The sequence below is a fragment of the Cyprinodon variegatus genome, unplaced genomic scaffold, assembly GCF_000732505.1.
Source record: "Cyprinodon variegatus isolate N-32 unplaced genomic scaffold, C_variegatus-1.0 Scaffold587, whole genome shotgun sequence".
Lineage (NCBI taxonomy): Eukaryota > Metazoa > Chordata > Actinopteri > Cyprinodontiformes > Cyprinodontidae > Cyprinodon > Cyprinodon variegatus.
This window is the reverse complement of record NW_015151040.1, coordinates 271069-291995: the sequence shown is the minus strand read 5'-3', so window position 1 is coordinate 291995 and position 20927 is coordinate 271069. Positions and strand designations below refer to the sequence as shown.

The 20927-nt window shown below is 39.2% G+C and overlaps 1 protein-coding gene across 2 annotated transcripts in view; it reads left to right on the top strand.

The window, feature by feature from the left end:
- prickle3 (prickle homolog 3) overlaps positions 1-20927 on the top strand; it is a 40025-nt gene that overhangs the window by 13925 nt on the left and 5173 nt on the right. Inside the window, exons 1-6 of one of the 2 annotated variants that reach the window (XM_015392339.1) lie at positions 6269-6418; positions 16357-16540; positions 16705-16818; positions 16915-17052; positions 17370-17573; positions 19321-19507. In XM_015392339.1, the coding sequence (XP_015247825.1) occupies positions 6387-6418; positions 16357-16540; positions 16705-16818; positions 16915-17052; positions 17370-17573; positions 19321-19507 (859 nt within the window). In that variant the 5' untranslated portion in view covers positions 6269-6386. Of the gene's footprint in view, positions 1-6268; positions 6419-16356; positions 16541-16704; positions 16819-16914; positions 17053-17369; positions 17574-19320; positions 19508-20927 lie in introns of those variants that run through there. The other variant, XM_015392338.1, reaches the window with a different exon arrangement.

Sequence of the window (20927 nt, the reverse complement as noted above, 5' to 3'; positions counted from 1 at the left end):
TGACGTAGTAAGCGCAACAGGAGGCTGGTGAGGGAGTGTAAACAAGCAGCCTGTCGGTAAAACGGCGAATACGTCCTTTTTAAAACTGAAATGCTCACATCTCAACGAAAAGTTCCAAAGCTGAGTCAAACGAGAACTGTTCAATAGTCGTTACCATCTTCCTTGTTGTGCTTTCTCCAGCAGCTTTGTCGTCCCGCCCTTAAAACCCTGCCTGCTTTGCATCCAAAAATTCAAAACACATCTCTGCGTTGTGATTGGCCCACCAGTTCTAGGGCCTGGGGCATTCATCGAGGCTAGACCACTCACAGGCAAAAATGATTTTGGCCGCTGGCGGGCGGGGCTAGTTTATTAGGCTAGAATCAAGATGTTATGACCGAAAAAATTTTATTGACAGATGACCGTTGATATATGATTGGCCCAATTTAGGTGTACAAGTATAACTAACTGGCCTGCATAAGATAACGGGAAAAAAACAGTTTAAGACAGGATTTTTTTAAAATAGAAATTTTCTAACTTTTGGGTCAATATGGTCTGATAAAGTCTACATTTATATGCATGCTTAAGCCAGAAAGATTTGAAATTCAAATATGACTTCCCTCCGACTTAAAGGCAGAACTCTTGTTTTTTTAGTTTGTTGTTTGTACTACCCTGTCTGAACCTTTGGTGCTGCAACATCCACTTCTACGAAAAGTAGCTTCTCTCTTGAATATTTTCCACTTGATGAATCACCTGTCAAACAGGAAATCACCTTATAAATCATCCCAGATTGTAGCAACAGTTGCTTCTTTACATTCTTTGCCTTTCTCCTGACGTTTTGTCAACGTACACTTGCTATATCCTCGTCAACAACATATATAAAAACAAATTCTCAGATTACAGTTTTTCAATTTTAGGTTTATTTTCTTTGGTATTAAAAGACTATATAGGATCTTTTGTGTTTATATACAGTTTAGGTTAAAGAGTTAAACCAATTTCAACTCTTGTATAAAACAACTAAGCAACATTTTCACTAAAATGTTTTTTTTTTTTTTATTTGATCTGTTTACCTGATCAATACATATAGATTAGTCAGAATCAAACTTGATGCATCCACAGCTGAGGCTATTGTCATGAATAGGGTTTACTTTAGAGTCAGCTGTACCTACACATGGAGATGAAGTATGGCAGAGCAACAGTAATCCTCCCTCTACATAAGCTGCATGTTAAAGCTGCAGCAATTTGATCTTCAGACCTCCGCCTTTGTCGTATTCATCCTTTGTCATTCTCAAAAATGGCATCCCATCCCATGTCTTCTTTCCCGGAGGCTTGTAAGGTTAGAGCCCCTTGACTTTTCAACCAAATCCTTCCTCTAAGTGATTACCTGGAGCACAAGTCAAGTGCAAGATGAATAATGCTTTTTGTGGGCTGTTCAAAAATCTTTTAATATCTTAAATAATTGAATAGGACATTTACATGGAGGAAGAGGGGTGCAAACTGCTGCAAATACACAAAAAAAAAAAAAAAACACTGACACAAAAACACTCAAATCACAAGCGAGTGGGAAAAAATGCTGCAAAAAAAAAACCTGCTATCAAAAAAAAAAAAAAAACAGGGAGCAGCAAAGTACAAAAGATCTGCAGATACATAAACACACTGCACCAATGTAAATGATGCTAACACACAAAACGCAGGAAAAAGGAAGAAAACTGCAATGCTCCCTCTAGTGGTGAGTAATGGATATGCTCCCCATGTAGCATTCCCGTTATCAAAAGAAAGTTTGCACGTTTTACTTGTGTTGTTTTTTATATTGCAACATTTTTCCTTTGTGTTGGGTGTGTTGGTATCATTTATGTGGTTTTAGTGCATTTTGTGACACAGCGCCTTTTTGTATTTGCAGCTGGTCTGCTCATTGCATCTCTCTATTTTCTGTGATTATAGCATTCCTCTTTTGCAGCATTTTCTACATGTTCTTTGTGTGTTATTCTTTAAGCTTGATGTCTGCAGGTCTTATTTTTGTTTTGCTAGTCTCCTTAATGTGTTTGCTAGTCTCCTTAATGTGTTTGCTAGTCTCTTTAATGTGTTTGTTAGTCTCTTTATCTGTTTACCAGCCTTATTTTTCCAGCACTTTTTACAAATCACAGTACCTTAAGTATTTGTAGAATGTTTATGTGTGTCTAAACTATAACCCATGTGTGAGTAATATCTAAAGCAGGAAAAAAATCACAATCAAAGGCATAACAAAAAAAAAAAAGAGAGTTTTTTCCTTTGATGATCTACTATATCCTCAGTTTTTAGCTTTGCTCTTTATTGCATCTTTCAACTGTCCTTTACTTTCTTGTTTGATGCCATTAGAGTAACTCCAGAGCAGTGATTATATTTCTTCAGTTAAACTCTTGGGTTGTTTTCCTTGCAATGTCTTCTATTGCTCCTTTAATGCATATCCAGCTGGTTGGGTCTAGGGGCAATCTGATCCTGTCAGTCACATTAATGAGATTAAGCTGCAAAAGCAGACCTCTTTGACTCCCTACGTCTTTCCTCCCTTTTAGTCCCACTTTCAGTCCAACTTCTCCTCAGCAGACCAGACCTCTGCTTTATATTGTTCTCAATGCTTCACAAAAGTATTCCCACCCATGGAAATGTTTCTTGTTTTACATCTTTACAGGCAACAGGGGATTTGATCAATCAACACAAAATAGTTCATAATTGAAGCAGAAGCAAAGTGAATTTTGTCAATAAATCTGGTACCCATACATATATTGTTATGCAACGACCTAGCTACTCAGTAAATACTGTCCCATGTGTGAATAATTTAACCCTGGTATAAATTCAGCTGATTCAGCAGATAAAAAAAAACATTACATGGGCGGAGTAAAACAGACAGGGAAGGATTTGAAGAAATGTAAACCAGATCTAGTTTATAAAACAAATCTAATAGATTAAGCACCTTATGGGTCACAATTCTTAGTCCTAAAAAGTGCGTTTTAAAGTTTATTGTAAGAGATAAAGGATTCAAAGCAGATTAACATGTATGTTTAGACGTAACCAGATTGTTTTGTTATCGTTCAAAACACTGTGTGTGGAGGAAGGAAAACACAATCTACACCTCTCCCTGAACGCACCATGGTGGTGGCAGCATCGTGCTCCGGGGATACATTTCTTCAAATGAGGGAGGCAGCTCGTTCGAGATGATTTTAATTAGGATACAGCTAAAAACAGATGAATCTGAGTGAAAAGAGTCGATATACAGCTGTTGACTTTTCTTTCAACGTCTATAAAGGTTGGTCAGAATGGAGGCTGGGGTGGGTGTGTGTGGGGCGGGGGAACTCTGCATTAAAACAGCAGCCAACCAATTACAGGTGCTTGGTTTCATGTACTCAGAGACTCACTTCCATACAGAAAGCCCACGTCCATATCTTCAGGTAACACAGAGTACATGTCAGACTAAATAATATTACTTCAGCGATAGTTTCAAGGTGTTGCTTTATTGCATTTCTCGTACCGTGTCTTTCGGTTATGCTGTTCTTTTTGCATCTCGTTGCAGGTGATGAATCAGACTGAAAATGTTGTCATTATCTCCTTTCTATCTCCTCTTTCTTTCATCTTTTCTCTTTTTTTTTTTTCCTTTTTCTTCTTCTGTTTTTCTGCTCTATTTACATTGCAGTGTCCATATAAACTGTAAAATCCCTGCATAATTATAATAAAGCAATTTATATGCATGAAACAAGTGGAGCAATATGGCAATTGCCATACTGCTCCACTTGTGAAAGTAAAATCTGTCGGGCTCTTTTTGGCATCAAGACAATTATTCTTATTGCCAGACAGGACACTGTAGAAAAAATAAAAATAAAATAAAACAGCAGCCCAAAGCATGACACTGAAACTACAGCGGAAAGGTTTGGATCAAAGACCGAAATCTAGGAGAAAGTTGGTGTAGAAAATTCAGCATCTCATTGTTTTCATCAAGCCATGTCTCCGTTAGAAACATAAAATCAAGATTTTGCTTTGTAATTAAGTCAGTGATTAAAAAGGATTTACCTTAAAGAAATCTTATGTTAATTAAAAAAAGTTTAAAGGCTGAGGCACATAAAGTTGATATTGATGATATTGTGTCTTTAGCTGGTTGAGCTCCACATCATATAGTTTTCAAGTTGGATGGTTTTCTACTGTTAACCTACTACTGTCCTTTTAGCTCTGTTCTTTCTTCCATATATTAAAAATGGAGCCCAAAGCATAACACTGCCGACACCGCTATCTTTCTTTGCACGTGGAGGAGCTGACTCATGTTGATGTTCTCTTTCTAATCTGAATACTTTTGAACTATTTTAGAAAAAAAGAAAAAAAAGCAGTACTTGGATCTCTACTAGCAGTTACACTGGAAAAAATAAGCAATTTTTTCTTAAAACAAGTGCATTTGTTCTTGAATTGAGGAGGTAAAAGAAACATTTTGCCAATGGAACAAGATGATTTACATTTAAAATAAGAAAATACAATTGCATTGTCTTATTTCAAGTGCATATTATCTGATTATCTTATTTTAAGGGTAAAAATACTCATTCCATTGGCAGATGATCTCATTTACCTACTCAATTCTAGATTGTTTTTTGCAGTTAGGATGCTTTACAGACTTAAAATTATGTTGAATAGAAATAAACAGCTGATCACAGTTCACAGATGTGTATTTGAAAGAAAAAGTCCAATTTTGTGTCATTTTCTGTGTCAGAATTGTTCACTATTTTATGATGATGTCAATAAAGTCACCAGAAATTTTAACAAGTAAAATGTAAACAAAGTCCAGGGTGATGAGAATTTTTGCAGGATATAAATATGAAAATATATTTAAATGATATGCAAACTATAGACATTTGAAGTTAGTTTCAGGCATATATTTCTTTGCCCAAACAGCAGATTTTATTTCTAAATATTTAGTACAGTTCAAAGAGTGTTTGACTTGCGGATAAAAAAGTAAAAAACGGATACAAAAATGGCTGAGATTTTTTTATTTATTTCATATTTAGTTTACTGTCCTCAGGTGATATGAAGAGCTTAGAGGTTATGAAACATTTTAGCTACATTCCACCTCCAGCCTCTATGCTTATTGATCTGTTTAATCTGCGCAGCTTTAACATAATCCACTTTTAGTTTATGCCTTTTCATTATGCATTAAAGACAGATTAGGAATTACATCAGGGTAAGATGACAGAGACAAATGTCCTGTTTAGACATATCTGATCCAGCAGAAGGCGTAACATGAATGTGATTAAGTGGTTGTGATTTATGGGGGGTCAGTTATTAGGACCTCAGAGTCTGTTTCTAATTGCATCCTCCTTGATAACCAATCGAGAGTCACACCTTCACCGACGGATAAGATCATCCAAGAGAGCGGAGGCTCATCTGCTGATGCTCTCTGAGCGGGAAGCGATCCATCTTCATCCAGCTTTTTTCAGACACCTCTTAATCTGGGGGGGGAGGCAGATGGTGCTTCCGCTGCCTGACGGAAAGTGAATCGAGTTACTGCTGACCCACAGGTCCCCCGCCATGCTTCAAACCTGATCAAAGTCACCGGTTGCTATTAGTTTCAGCAGCCATGTGGTAATTACTCCATCCCCTATTAGTGGAAGGGAGTTATGGGGAAAGGCCCATCTGTCTGGAGCCAGATCTGAGGCCCGTTTACTGCGTCTTCACAGGGAAGAATCATGAAACCATTTACATGCTATGCTTAGAAAAGTCTGACATTATCTCAGAGTGGTTTTTAATCCTCAGTGGATGGACGTCTGATGAGATGAAGCATCGTGACGTTCCACAGATGGAAGAGCTCTCTGTCTGGTATTTGTCCAGGGACATTTCACCGTCACGCATCGCCATCTTGATCTAATAATGCAACAAATGTTACACCGTTGCTCATAAGCTCCAATTCTGGATGATTTCTATGATTAATAATGCCACCAACGCTACAATCATCCATCTGTTTTGAATCAGCTACGGCTGTTTAGTCACAAGAGCAGAAAAACTGAGTACACTGTTGTTTTCTAGTTTGACTTAATATTTTAAGGCTTATTGTGAATATGCAGAATTCCTCAGCTGTTCGTGTTTCTAGTTTTTCTGTTTAAATCAGTTTCTGCAATTGCGTCAGCTCATAAAAGGTTAAGTTCTGTTTGTACTTCGGGTGGCATGTGTGGTTAAATCTGGTGAGTCGGAGCCATTTGTTTGCTCTCCCACACGGGACGGAGGAGGGTGGGAGTCGGCGCTCGGTGGGGACAGTGAAAAGCGACGCGCGCAGAGAGAAGATCCCACATGGAGAGGAGCAGCCATAAAGTGTCCTCCTCACACAGACGGGCTGTTAGGGAAGAGGACCTAAATGGACAGAGTGATGGGATCAGAAGTCTGGATGGAAGGCATCAACGCACTGAATGGGACTAACTGGTCATGATTATTTCAGAAGGTGACTAAAAGTTCTAGTTTCTCAATAACTGGATTAGTTAGACTGGAAGCTTAAACAGTAATTATCTAAAGGGGCGATGGACTTTAGAAGATAAATGCTAGTTTGTGCCTTAACTTTGTGTTTATGCTGTCTTTACGTCCTTATATTGCTGTCAGATGAATTGTATTATCTTTCAAAACTTTGTTTAATATGATAACCAAGGGGAAATGTTTTCCTCTATTGATTAGAGGAGGAAAAGCTATTTTAATGTGTTTGTTTTTAGTTTAGTTTGAAGCAGTCAAGCTTTTCGGGGATAAGACCAAAACCTGTTTGTTTTTTTTTAACCTATTCTCACTGTAACTCGTTTTGAAGAGGAAATCGTATAAAGTGGAGATAAGACATTTCCGTTTTTAAATCGATAGTATCTCACTAACCTTTATTGTTTTATTGGACCCAGAAAAATTCACGCTGTTGGTTTAAGCTGACGTTGACTGAATTTATGGGATTTTTAAATGATGTGTTTGATGAAGTTATCATGTTGTTGCAGCATTCTGTGATTAGCTAATCCACTCTGCGATTAGTGAATCTCTTAGTGCTGAATACATTGTTTTTATTTTTCACATTTAGTTGGAACCAAGTATTTACATAAATATAATACAACATATTTTTCATAAAAAATACAGAAAATTCTAAATTTAAATTTGACCTGTTTTCGTTGAGTCAGTATCACTTTATTCTTTTGGCTACAAATCATGAGAGCTTTATGTTTTACTTTTTTCAAAGCCCTAAAGTTTACAGAAATAGATTTATACACTTTAAATAACTTCGTAAGGCTTTTTAGAGAACTTTATTGGTTACTTTACCCCAATTAGTTTAATTTGAGGAGCATCAGTGAATGTTTGTTTAAGGCAAAGACTCCTAAGCGCTGCTTCCCTGTGTGACATCATGGAAAAAATGTAGGGAACAAACCAAAAGAATTGTATCCATGGATAAAAGTTCTGAATTTCTAAAGGGGCATGTTTATCAGTTCAGATGAGGATGTACATCAGTAATAAAAGTCCAGTTATAAGAAGGATGATGGTTCCTTTCCCAGAGACTAGTTCTGTGTGGTTAAATATGTGCAAATCAACCCTTTAAATTGAGCAAATAAAAAAGGTTTGCTGAAGCAGACAGACATCTAAAAGATGCAGGATACTGACACTGGAACTCGGAGTTTGACGCCTGTGCAGTACGCAAACGCACTAATATTGTTACACCACTGGCACAATGATGAAATGTGAAAATATGAAAGAAAAAAAAAACTTGCAGCGCTTTACTAAGAGCTAAAGCTTAGGGACAAGCAGATCATCTAAATGGACACTGACCTTAATCATACTACTAAATCAGCTATGGTGTAGATTTAGAAAAACAGCGACAGACTTTGGTTTCAGTCCATTAAAAAGAAAAAAAATCTATGAATACAGCTTAAGAGGTGTGTGATGATGGTGCCTGCAGACTAGGGGTGGAACGGTTCACAAAATCCACGGTTCGGTTCGGTTCACGGTTTCGTGATCACGATTTTCGGTTCGGTTCGGTATATGTTGATTGTTACACCGAAATCCCATAAAAATTAATTAAATTAATTTAAAAAATCAAAAAAAATGTATGAATTGTAATTATTTTTAATGATCCGCGGAAAACCTGGATCATTTCCACATATTTTGCTGCTTTGAATTTATTTTATCTGGCGCATGCCCTCTACAATCTCCAAGGAACTCAGAGCGGAGCGGACGGGAGCCACAGCGGAGGCTTTAGGCTTTGCTTTGCGCAGGAGGTCTGGAGCACAGCGGGGCGGAGCGCTGACGGAGTATGTGGGATTTCGGGGTTAGCATGACATGTTGGTCATGTTGCTGTTAGCATAAACAAAACGTGTTGCACAATGCTTGCACACTGTTGCACTTTTATCCACAACTTTCTTCCCGCCGTCATCGTAGGTCACTCTAAATGCAAAGTGGTCCCATACAGCAGACCTATAAAGTGCTGCTGGCGCGTCTTCCAACTCCTGTTCTTTCCCACTCGCCATACCCACACAATTCTCCACAACAACTGATTTTTTTCTGCTACACCCGGCTACGCTGCTTCGCTTCTTCTTCTTGTTTACTACTGGTGGTTGGCTTAGGTCGCAGTACCGCCACCTTCTGCTCTGGAGTGTAAACGCTTCGCCTATGAGAAAAAGGAGCAGCGCATGAACCGAACGCAACACACGCGAATCGAACCGAGACAGTTGAACCGAACGGTTCGCACGGTTTTCATAAACCGTTCCATCCCTACTGCAGACCTACTTTAGCTACTGAAGTTATGTCTAAAAGAATGGGCTGAATTACTACATAGGTATCTTGAGAAAATCTTGAAGGATAACTAATGTCATGTTTGTTTTTATTTTGTTTTTGACACGCATACAGAATCACATGGAAAACCAGTTAATTTTTAATGTTTTATTTGAAAAAGCAACAAGAATCTGGAAGCTGAGAACTGCAGGAAGTCAGTTGAACTTTGTGGTTGGTCTGAGGGATGAAAGCAGTTTCATCATCTTAATGAACATAAAAGAGGAAAAGTCTAATTAAATGTCAAACAGAGAGAAAAAAAATCCACTTTATGAAATGCGACCTTGGCTGTGATTTTACTCGTCGTATCAAATTCCAAGGTGGCTGCCATGGCAGAGGAGTTTTCTGATTGTCTCATGAATAATTTGATACTTGGGGCAAACATAGTGTTTATTTAAAGCGTTAAGCAAGACTGTCACACAATTAATCTTCATTCCCATTCAAACCAACTGCAGCTTATTTTAAAAAATGCCAGCAGGTGTGACAAGTTAAGGCAAGGCAAGGTTATTTGTATAGCACAATTTAGTACATGGACAATTCAAAATGCTTTATATGAATTAGATAATAAAATAGAAGAAAAATAAAAGCAGAATAAAAGCAAAAACCTTTGTTAAACAAATAAAACAAATTGGACCACAAAAAACAGAATAAAGGCAAATAAAAAACATGATAAAAGCAGGTAGAGAAGAAAATGAAACAGTTGGAAAACATTAAACAAATAATAGCTAATTTAGGAGTTTAGTAGTACTTTTTCTAAAAAGTTCAACCATAACTTTGTACCTTTAATGACTTCAGACTCTTTTTTCTTTATTTTTTTTTAGTTACCTTAGGATGTGTGTGATGGTTGCCACCTACTGCTGGTTGAAGCCATCACAGCCTGAAACTGAATGTGACATTGTCATACATCAGAATCCCAATATACCTTTTATTCACCAATTAAATTACATTTCAGCCTTCAGGGTTCTAATCGCCAACCAACAATATAGCATCACAGGAAAATAGTGGGAGCCCATTTTGATATCTCTTGTTATTACATCATCAACCTCTCATTAATTAGATTGTAAGATGGGTAAGATGGAGGACTCTTTTTGAAATGCTAGTGACTAGCATCCAAAAACACTTATTGCCTCTCTCTATAAATATATATCTGTTGATTGGAAGAGTATTAATCCGCATATGACCAGTGGTTGTTTTTGGGTGCACAGGCTTTTTGGTTCCTTGGGGGTTGGGTGCTCAAGTAAAGCAGCTTTGTTGCCATGTGAACTTTAGCCAGCTGGCAAGCTGTTATGTAATCACTACAGAAACGTAAAGTAAAAGCAGAGTATTGACACATTGTCACACCCACACTTCGTTTTCAGCCCTGGGCACTTTTATCCTGACTCCACCGGTCCCACACACAGTAACACCTTCCTTCAGATTGAATGTGATGTAGACTGAGGACAAGATGGTGGCAGTACAAGGCAGACGGAGATTAGCGATCCCATCTTCACCTCCCTCGACTAACTGTCCCAGATCGACAGCCAGGCTTATGTCCGTGACCTGGTTTTGCCGCCTGCATGGCAGAGATGTGCTGGTCCTGATGCAGAGGCTGCAAGATGTCAGGGTGAGGAGGGCATTGACTCCTCTGAGTTCTAGATTATCTGGATCTGGTGTTCTTTTCTGATATGCTTTTAAAAGCAGAGACAACAGTTGTGTTCTGACTGGCAGCAGAAGGTCTAGTTTAGTCAGCCTGAAAAATGTGCTTGTGGGCTGGTTTGTGATGTAATGTCTCCTGCATGGTGCCTTAGTAAATTATATGTTTGAAAGCAGTGGGAGTGACATATGACTGTGATGTGAAACTGTTATTAGTCCTTTTGTTTGGTTCTGTTTTAGCAACTGGAAGTAAAGCTTGATCTTTAAGTATGTTACTTTGTTCCACCCTCAACAAATATACAAGTATTTGCACCTCTTAAAATTTTTTCCTGCTTTCGATGGTTACAGTTGCAAACTTTAACGTGCTTTATGGAGATCTAATTCATTTATATGTTTAGTTTTAGAAACAGGACCATTCCTGCCATTTGGGTCTCGTCTCTTAAAACAAGCCAAGCACTGAAAAATAAAAAACCCTCCCAGTTGTTTTTTGGCAATAGGTAGATGTTTTGATGGTGTCGCCTTTTAAAATCTCCCAATAATGATGACAGCATTGGTTGGTGCAAGAATTATAATTCCTATTGGAAAAAAAACACATACACAACTTAAAGGTATAGTGGGGTTTTTTTTAAAAGACCGGCCCTCTCCATTAAAAAAAAAAAAATGCACATGCACAACCCTGTACTTGCTCCCGAGAGGGAACGCCTATTAAATGTATGCTAGAGCATGCACAGGCCCATTTCTCCTCGTGCACGCTCTGTTTAAAAGTTGCTGTTTGCATCGCTCATACAAACTGACTTTCCAAAAGAAGATTTGCAATTTTTCCACTTTATCAGACTCACCATGTGAAAATGAGGATGAGCACGTAGGACGGCCCTAGGAGGAACAGAACATTGGCAATAATACATGATGAAAAATGTTCATAAAATTTACTTAAAGTAAACTACAACTGAACAGTGGACAACTGTTGGTTAGCATTATACTAATTTGCATTGAAAATCCCATAGGGATGCTAGCGCTGTTGGTGCTTTATTTCTTCCTTAGATTTTTCAAACCTAAAATAACCAAAATACCTCCAAGAGGTATCTTAGAAAAAGCAACACTGTTGAGAAGATGGAACAGGACAGTTTAACACCAGAGAAAGATGGCTTTGTTGGTAGCACTGGATCTTTATCGATGGTAGTCTGTAGCCTTTTGCTTCTTACTTTCCATTCAGAAATGCTTTCTGCATCATATCTTGTTTTCCGGAAGGCTCTGCTTTTTCAGCTTCTGGGTCTGACTCGGGGTCGGAGATGTATGGTAGTATCATTCTTCTTCTGTTTGCAGCCATTTTTAAGTGCGGTGTAATGATGGAGTTGGGTGATACCAGCTACAGCTTATTTGCATTACAGCTCTAAAGCGGAAGCTGAAAAGAGGCATAACTGAGGTGAAATCTACGCTATCTATGCATCATACCAAATGTGTAAAAGGGAGCATAATATATCTCTAAAATGGTTTGTTTGAACATCATTCCGCTAATGATGTCATAAGGGGAAACAAGCTGTCCAGAGTGGTCTGTAGCAGCCCATCAGTCAGGGTGCGGCCTTCATCTAGACGGTCTGAACATCCGCCCTAACTCGCAAATCCCTCTATCTCTATAGAGCGAGGGCTATATAGTGGACTTTACAGTAAACTCAGTTAACTGACGTTCAGACAGATGATCACATCTTTTTACTCCCCGTTGTTTGCGTAACTCTGCCTCCACACACGGTGCCTGCGCCATCTTTGTTATTTGTCGCTGCTACAACAAATCCCATAATGCTTTCCGAAGCGAGCTCTCGCAAAGCAATCTGGGACATATCTACTGATTTAGTAACCATGGAGGATCACTAGTTTTCAAGGTGCATTGTGGGAAATTTCGAGTCCACTACTTTTTCATCCACTAGACATGTAGACACTAATGTAAAATAGCAACGCGGGCACCAAGGGGCCCTCAAGGACCACATGGGGTGCCCTCTTCGTCTTCTGAATACAGAACAACTCACTCAGTGGGTTAAGTTTAATTTTTTTTATTCTGTTGCTCTTCTTTTTAATCATTTATGTATTATTTCATCATGTTAACTATTTCATCATATTTCNACATTAAACAAATAATAGCTAATTTAGGAGTTTAGTAGTACTTTTTCTAAAAAGTTCAACCATAACTTTGTACCTTTAATGACTTCAGACTCTTTTTTCTTTATTTTTTTTTAGTTACCTTAGGATGTGTGTGATGGTTGCCACCTACTGCTGGTTGAAGCCATCACAGCCTGAAACTGAATGTGACATTGTCATACATCAGAATCCCAATATACCTTTTATTCACCAATTAAATTACATTTCAGCCTTCAGGGTTCTAATCGCCAACCAACAATATAGCATCACAGGAAAATAGTGGGAGCCCATTTTGATATCTCTTGTTATTACATCATCAACCTCTCATTAATTAGATTGTAAGATGGGTAAGATGGAGGACTCTTTTTGAAATGCTAGTGACTAGCATCCAAAAACACTTATTGCCTCTCTCTATAAATATATATCTGTTGATTGGAAGAGTATTAATCCGCATATGACCAGTGGTTGTTTTTGGGTGCACAGGCTTTTTGGTTCCTTGGGGGTTGGGTGCTCAAGTAAAGCAGCTTTGTTGCCATGTGAACTTTAGCCAGCTGGCAAGCTGTTATGTAATCACTACAGAAACGTAAAGTAAAAGCAGAGTATTGACACATTGTCACACCCACACTTCGTTTTCAGCCCTGGGCACTTTTATCCTGACTCCACCGGTCCCACACACAGTAACACCTTCCTTCAGATTGAATGTGATGTAGACTGAGGACAAGATGGTGGCAGTACAAGGCAGACGGAGATTAGCGATCCCATCTTCACCTCCCTCGACTAACTGTCCCAGATCGACAGCCAGGCTTATGTCCGTGACCTGGTTTTGCCGCCTGCATGGCAGAGATGTGCTGGTCCTGATGCAGAGGCTGCAAGATGTCAGGGTGAGGAGGGCATTGACTCCTCTGAGTTCTAGATTATCTGGATCTGGTGTTCTTTTCTGATATGCTTTTAAAAGCAGAGACAACAGTTGTGTTCTGACTGGCAGCAGAAGGTCTAGTTTAGTCAGCCTGAAAAATGTGCTTGTGGGCTGGTTTGTGATGTAATGTCTCCTGCATGGTGCCTTAGTAAATTATATGTTTGAAAGCAGTGGGAGTGACATATGACTGTGATGTGAAACTGTTATTAGTCCTTTTGTTTGGTTCTGTTTTAGCAACTGGAAGTAAAGCTTGATCTTTAAGTATGTTACTTTGTTCCACCCTCAACAAATATACAAGTATTTGCACCTCTTAAAATTTTTTCCTGCTTTCGATGGTTACAGTTGCAAACTTTAACGTGCTTTATTGAGATCTAATTCATTTATATGTTTAGTTTTAGAAACAGGACCATTCCTGCCATTTGGGTCTCGTCTCTTAAAACAAGCCAAGCACTGAAAAATAAAAAACCCTCCCAGTTGTTTTTTGGCAATAGGTAGATGTTTTGATGGTGTCGCCTTTTAAAATCTCCCAATAATGATGACAGCATTGGTTGGTGCAAGAATTATAATTCCTATTGGAAAAAAAACACATACACAACTTAAAGGTATAGTGGGGTTTTTTTTAAAAGACCGGCCCTCTCCATTAAAAAAAAAAAAATGCACATGCACAACCCTGTACTTGCTCCCGAGAGGGAACGCCTATTAAATGTATGCTAGAGCATGCACAGGCCCATTTCTCCTCGTGCACGCTCTGTTTAAAAGTTGCTGTTTGCATCGCTCATACAAACTGACTTTCCAAAAGAAGATTTGCAATTTTTCCACTTTATCAGACTCACCATGTGAAAATGAGGATGAGCACGTAGGACGGCCCTAGGAGGAACAGAACATTGGCAATAATACATGATGAAAAATGTTCATAAAATTTACTTAAAGTAAACTACAACTGAACAGTGGACAACTGTTGGTTAGCATTATACTAATTTGCATTGAAAATCCCATAGGGATGCTAGCGCTGTTGGTGCTTCATTTCTTCCTTAGATTTTTCAAACCTAAAATAACCAAAATACCTCCAAGAGGTATCTTAGAAAAAGCAACACTGTTGAGAAGATGGAACAGGACAGTTTAACACCAGAGAAAGATGGCTTTGTTGGTAGCACTGGATCTTTATCGATGGTAGTCTGTAGCCTTTTGCTTCTTACTTTCCATTCAGAAATGCTTTCTGCATCATATCTTGTTTTCCGGAAGGCTCTGCTTTTTCAGCTTCTGGGTCTGACTCGGGGTCGGAGATGTATGGTAGTATCATTCTTCTTCTGTTTGCAGCCATTTTTAAGTGCGGTGTAATGATGGAGTTGGGTGATACCAGCTACAGCTTATTTGCATTACACTCTAAAGCAGAAGCTGAAAAGAGGCATAACTGAGGTGAAATCTACGCTTACAATAATTCTATTATTCTATAAAAATGGTTTGTTTGAACATCATTCCGCTAATGATGTCATAAAGGGAAAAAAGCTGTCCAGATTGGTCTGTAGCAGCCCATCAGTCAGGGTGCGGCCTTCATCTAGACGGTCTGAACATCCGCCCTAACTCGCAAATCCCTCTATCTCTATAGAGCGAGGGCTATATAGTGGACTTTACAGTAAACTCAGTTAACTGACGTTCAGACAGATGATCACATCTTTTTACTCCCCGTTGTTTGCGTAACTCTGCCTCCACACACGGTGCCTGCGCCATCTTTGTTATTTGTCGCTGCTACAACAAATCCCATAATGCTTTCCGAAGCGAGCTCTCGCAAAGCAATCTGGGACATATCTACTGATTTAGTAACCATGGAGGATCACTAGTTTTCAAGGTGCATTGTGGGAAATTTCGAGTCCACTACTTTTTCATCCACTAGACATGTAGACTCATAGAACATAGTGTATCCACTATATAGTGCCCTATATGGGGCGGTCGGGGGCGGCGGGGTGACCTTTAGGAGGATTGGGCATAAAAAGCCAAAAAAAAGCTCATCCAGAGGGGGGCTGATTAAGGAGATCTTTGGAACATGCTGGCTGCCTAATCTGATAGGAATTTCCCTTCATTAATCACAAAAAAAACATTGTTGGGGAGGCCTCATTTCTAATATTTTTAATTTTCAAATGTAGTATAAAATAGACCTTTAACATTCTTCTTAAAAATAATCTTAAAACTGTGGCAAGTTGTTTTCACTCCCCTTATTCTGACGTTTTAGACGAAAAGTTAATCTGATTGTTTGTTCACTCCACAAGTTTGGCCTCTAAGAGAGATTAGAAAAAAAAAAACCATTGCTGAAATAAAGTCATGCCATGTAGCCTATTTGGCCTTCACAGAAAAAAGTAAGCTGTAAAAAAAATAAAGCAATTTTTAGTAAGTGAATAGATCTCCCTACTTTAAAACCATCTAGTGGCTCCATCATACTGTGGGAATTAGTTTCTTTAGCAGAGAACCAATTTGCAAAAATACCAGTTTCTTCATGCCCAAAACTGTAAGAGATATGTGAGGTTGAATTTTTAGCAAGTACTGCATATAACTGCCTGCCATACATTAAAAAAAAAAGGTAAACAAACCAAAAAAATGTGCTTAACAACTATACACTACTTTGCATCCGGCTATTCCATGAAGTTCCAGCCTTTTTTAAAGTTTCTTGTTGTTACATAAGATCTGAATAAGCTTAAGTATCACTTTAGCAAAGCTTTGTAGAGCAGAAAAATTATTATCTTAAACAAAAGTTTCAGTTTCTCTGGAGTTCAAAGACCTCCGTCTTAGGCTTCAGCAATAGGTACACCTGGATAAGCTGCTTTTGATGTTAAAAGATATGAGATCCGATCATGTTTTGCTTTTGTCGTAAATCAGCTTTAGAGTCCCCGAGGGATGACGCTTTAAAACGGTGTCTGTCTCCACAGGAAGATCTGCGTCCACTGCAAGTGTGTGCGAGAGGAGCATGCGGTGCGATCGGTGCCAGGGCAGCTGGAAAAGATGATGACGAAGCTGGTGTCGGACTTCCAGAGACACTCCATCTCTGACGACGACTCGGGATGCGCCTCCGAAGAGTACGCTTGGGTCCCACCTGGGCTCAAGCCTGAACAGGTCAGCCAGTATAAATCAAACTCCCTCACCTACAAGAGATGCTTTTATTCATTTAGGCGTGTTTAAACACAGAACCAAATGATTTGATTGTGTGTAATTGAATATAGCTTTTGTAACTAGATAAATAGTCTCTCATTTGTACCTTTCTTTGTCTTCTAATGCAGGTGTACCAGTACTTTAGCTGCTTACCAGAAGACAGAGTGCCGTATGTGAACAGTCCAGGAGAGAGATACAGAATAAAACAGCTGCTGCACCAACTTCCAGCCCATGACAGTGAGGTAACTACAGGGACAGCAGCTTTTAATTAGAGGGGGAAAAAAATGCTCAGTCCTTCATCATGAAAATGATCCAAACAAGAGTCTGTTTTCTTCCAGCCTCAGTACTGCAACTCTTTGGATGAGGAGGAGAGAAAAGAACTGCGTGACTTCAGCCAGCAGAGAAAACGAGATAATTTGGGCAAAGGCATCGTCAGACCATTCCCTGTCACCATGACCGGAGCCATCTGCCAACAGGTGGAGATAATATTTACTTCCGAATCTAAAAAGATGGATCCTATTTCATACTGAGGCTTTTGTAAAGCATCAGTTTTCCTTCTCTAGCATAATTGCACAGATGTGGAAGCTTATGAAAATGTATCAGTGCTTTAGATTGACATTAAGTGCAGCTGCATGTAGGTGCAGGTATTGCTTCAAGGCGGCAGCACCCAGAGTTAATGATCACAGAGCTGTAGAAGCAAATTACTGATTTTTTATTTCTCCTTAAAGGATACACAACGTCACTTCTTTCCCTTTTGTACCACACCCCAACTCAACCACATCTGTTTTTCCAGTGTGGCAGACAGATCTGTGGTGGAGACATAGCCGTGTTTGCCAGCCGGGCAGGTCACGGCAGCTGCTGGCACCCCCAGTGTTTCCAGTGCTCTTCCTGCAGCGAGCTGCTGGTGGATCTGATCTACTTCTTTCAGGACGGACAGATCTTCTGCGGTCGGCACCACGCTGAGAGGCTGAAGCCCCGCTGCCAGGCCTGCGATGAGGTAACTGTTGCATCCTTTTCTGATGCAGATCCTTACTTTTTTAATGGTTGGGAGTCAGAAGGTAAAAAAAAACATAACCTGACTTTACATTTTCTTTCATGATTCTGCCCTTTCTGGACTTTTTGGTTCTAAGTTTTGAGTTTTCAGTTACACTTTGATTTTTGACATATTGTGTTTTTTTAGCTCATTGCTTTCTTTTCCATTTAGTGTCATCCAAGTTATTTTCTAGCACTGGTGTATTTCTTGTTCACTCTCTGTTGCCCCCTTGTGTCAGTCTCCTTCCCCTTAGCTCCCTTCTAGATCCTTCTGTCCACACCTGCTCCCAATCAGTAGATTACTGCATTCATTGCTCTTTCTGGCATATATTATCCTCCTCTGGGGTTGCTGGATTCTCCCAATTCCTTTATTCCCTTAGTTTATTCCTGGTGTCTCCTATTTTTTGGTTCCTGAGTTTCTTTTTGATCGATTCTTGGTTATGGCTTCTGTATTTTTACTTCCCCATTAAATTTAGCTAGAATTCATCTCTCTTCAACTCTGCTTTTGAGTCCTCAACACGTATTCACTAATCCTGATATTTTCTTTCTTTAAATAAACTAAAACAGTCAGAAACTCTGATACATTTAAATTGATTCTCACATGTTTTCTTTTTTGTTTTACTCCTCTTAATTTTAATAATAAATGCAATTTACTAACCAAATCTATTTCTACTTTTTGCTGTTTGTCCCTCTGTGTTTTTTTCCAATGTTTTAACAGATTAGTCACAATGGCTTACCAAAGAATCAGACCATTTAGGGTGCTTTATGCTGCGTTCACACCGGATGCAGCAGGTGCAGTAGAAGCAGCGAGTTTACATGCAAAGTCAATGGTTGACGCGCGTCAAGGCGCAGCAAAAGGACCCGCAGCACGTTTTGAGCAGCAGGCGCAGCGCGTCTGAGCAGTTGAAGCAGTGCGACGGGAGCGTTTAAGCATCTGACATGCGCGACGCGCCGCAAACGCTCTGCTGCTCGAGATGGAAAAATGTAACTTTTGCTGCTCGATGCGCCACATCAACCAATCAGAGAAGCTGATCTGGGAGCTGGCAGGGAGAGAGACACATCGCTGATGATACACATATAAAGAGCGCTGTGATCACTCCTCTGAAACAGTTTATTAACGCCTAAATGAACTTAAATTGCTAAAACATGCCGACAAAATATGTTAGCTTTTATTATCCTGGTGCCTGCAGTTCGAAATATGTACAAGAAAACCACCTACCAGCCGCCGCGGTGAACCGCGAGGAGGCGACCGGGCCATAGGCTGCTGTTGAATGGGATCCTACTGACAGCGCACCGCTGGTATGTGGGGGTCTGAGCGGCTCCGACGGAAATAATATTGGAAGGCAGGATGGTAATCTGGATGAACTGACTGCAATGATTAAGTTTTCAGGTGGACTTTCTCACTTAAAAACATATTAAAACTACTTTATTCCCACTGATCACAGCAAATATAGCTGCAAGGCAACGAAAGGATAGAGTAGCTCCGTCCAACGCGCGTCAGACACACTTTTTCACCGTCAAAACTAAACTGGTACAAGCAGCAGATGCGATTTTGCTGCTCCTGCTGCGTCCGGTGTGAACGTAGCAATAGACTAAAGTCTCAGTCTGAAGGCAGCGAGCTGAAATTATTTTTTTTTTTTCTTTTATCACACAGATTGAATTTGTTTGTGTGCTTCTGTGTCCACAATGTGTCCCATCTAACTCTTTTCTAGATCATTCTAGCCGATGAGTGTACGGAGGCAGAAGGAAGGTACTGGCACATGAAGCACTTCTGCTGCTTCGAGTGCGAGGCAGCACTAGGAGGTCAGCGCTACATCATGAGAGAGAGCAGACCGTACTGCTGCTCCTGCTATGAATCCCTGTATGCAGAGTACTGCGATACCTGCGGAGACACTATAGGTACTAAATGCCTCCTTGGCTATTCTGAATAGATTTCGTTCTCATGTGTCACTTCCTGTTCGATTTGGTTCACCTAAAAAAATGTTTTCCAACCCCTGGCCTTGAACTATGTATTTTTTCCAGATATGCTAGGAACAGAAGACTCCGCCTTTTGTTCCTAGCTTGTATCCCGGTATTTGTATGGTCATTAGTAAGAGCACTATACAGGGTAGGAAAGGAGCTCTGCTGAATCCAGACAGCTTTCATTACGAAACAGACATCCACCTAAATCAGGCTGGTCAAATACTTCTAGAGAAGAATTTAAAAAATACACAAATGTAGCCTACAGCTAAACCTCTCAGTTATAAAACCCAAAACATATTAAATTGTGAACTTTAGCACGTGTCATTAAGAGGAGGAAAAAATACGTAATCTGTTCAACTCTATACATCCTGTCACTCAAACGTATAGATCGTATTAACAGCTAGGAACGTCAGGAGCTTCCTTTGCTAACTGCATTGGGGCTAGGAAACACCATGCTTCCTCTTTCTAGCTCCTTCCTAACTGCCGGCACTATTTGGATCACACTTCAACCAAGGAGGCCGATATAAGGAAGGGTTGGGGTTAACCCTAACCCTTCCTTATATGTATTTTAATGTATTCAGTGTTTATGAGCTAAAACTGCAAATAGTGATTTGAGAAACAAACTCATTCTGGAATACTTTAGCCCCCGCCCCCATGCACATTAAAAATCTAGTTCCGCCACTGCTCATATATCCTGTATATTTGTTTAAAAGTAACCTCTGAGTTCATCAGAATAAATCTGATCCACCTACTTCTGGAGGATGTTGTTTGTATAAATGTTATGATCACATTTACCTGTAATGATAGTAGTTTATACAGCATTTAATGACATTGAAATGGTTTCATACTATGCTTGGAAGCCAATTTTAACATTGTTTAATAATCTTTGTAAACTCCAGATGAAACAAAACTCTTCAAAACAATTCAGAGTTGATAGTTTGTACACAAATGATCAGAGAGCTATAAAAATACAGAGAAGCAAATCTACCAGTTAGATTTTGTATTACTGCAGGATGTGTCCGACCTCTGGTAACTTTAAATGTGTCAGTGTTTTGTTTTTGTTTTTTTTAAGAGGCATAATTTAAATATATAAAAAAAAAAAACGTCAAAAAAGGAGGCATTTTACAGCTTTCTCACCTTCTACAGGGTTCCCGCAGGTCCTTAAAAAGTCTTAAAAGGCATTGAATTCTTCAAAATAAAACCAAGGCCTTAATTGGTATTAAAATGTCTTAAATCAGTCTTTCATAGGTCTTAATTTAGGATAGGATTATTTGTATTACGATTTATTTTTGTAATCTAAATAAAACGTTAAAATTGACAATTTTATTTTATTTTTTTTAACAAAAAAAAAAATAAC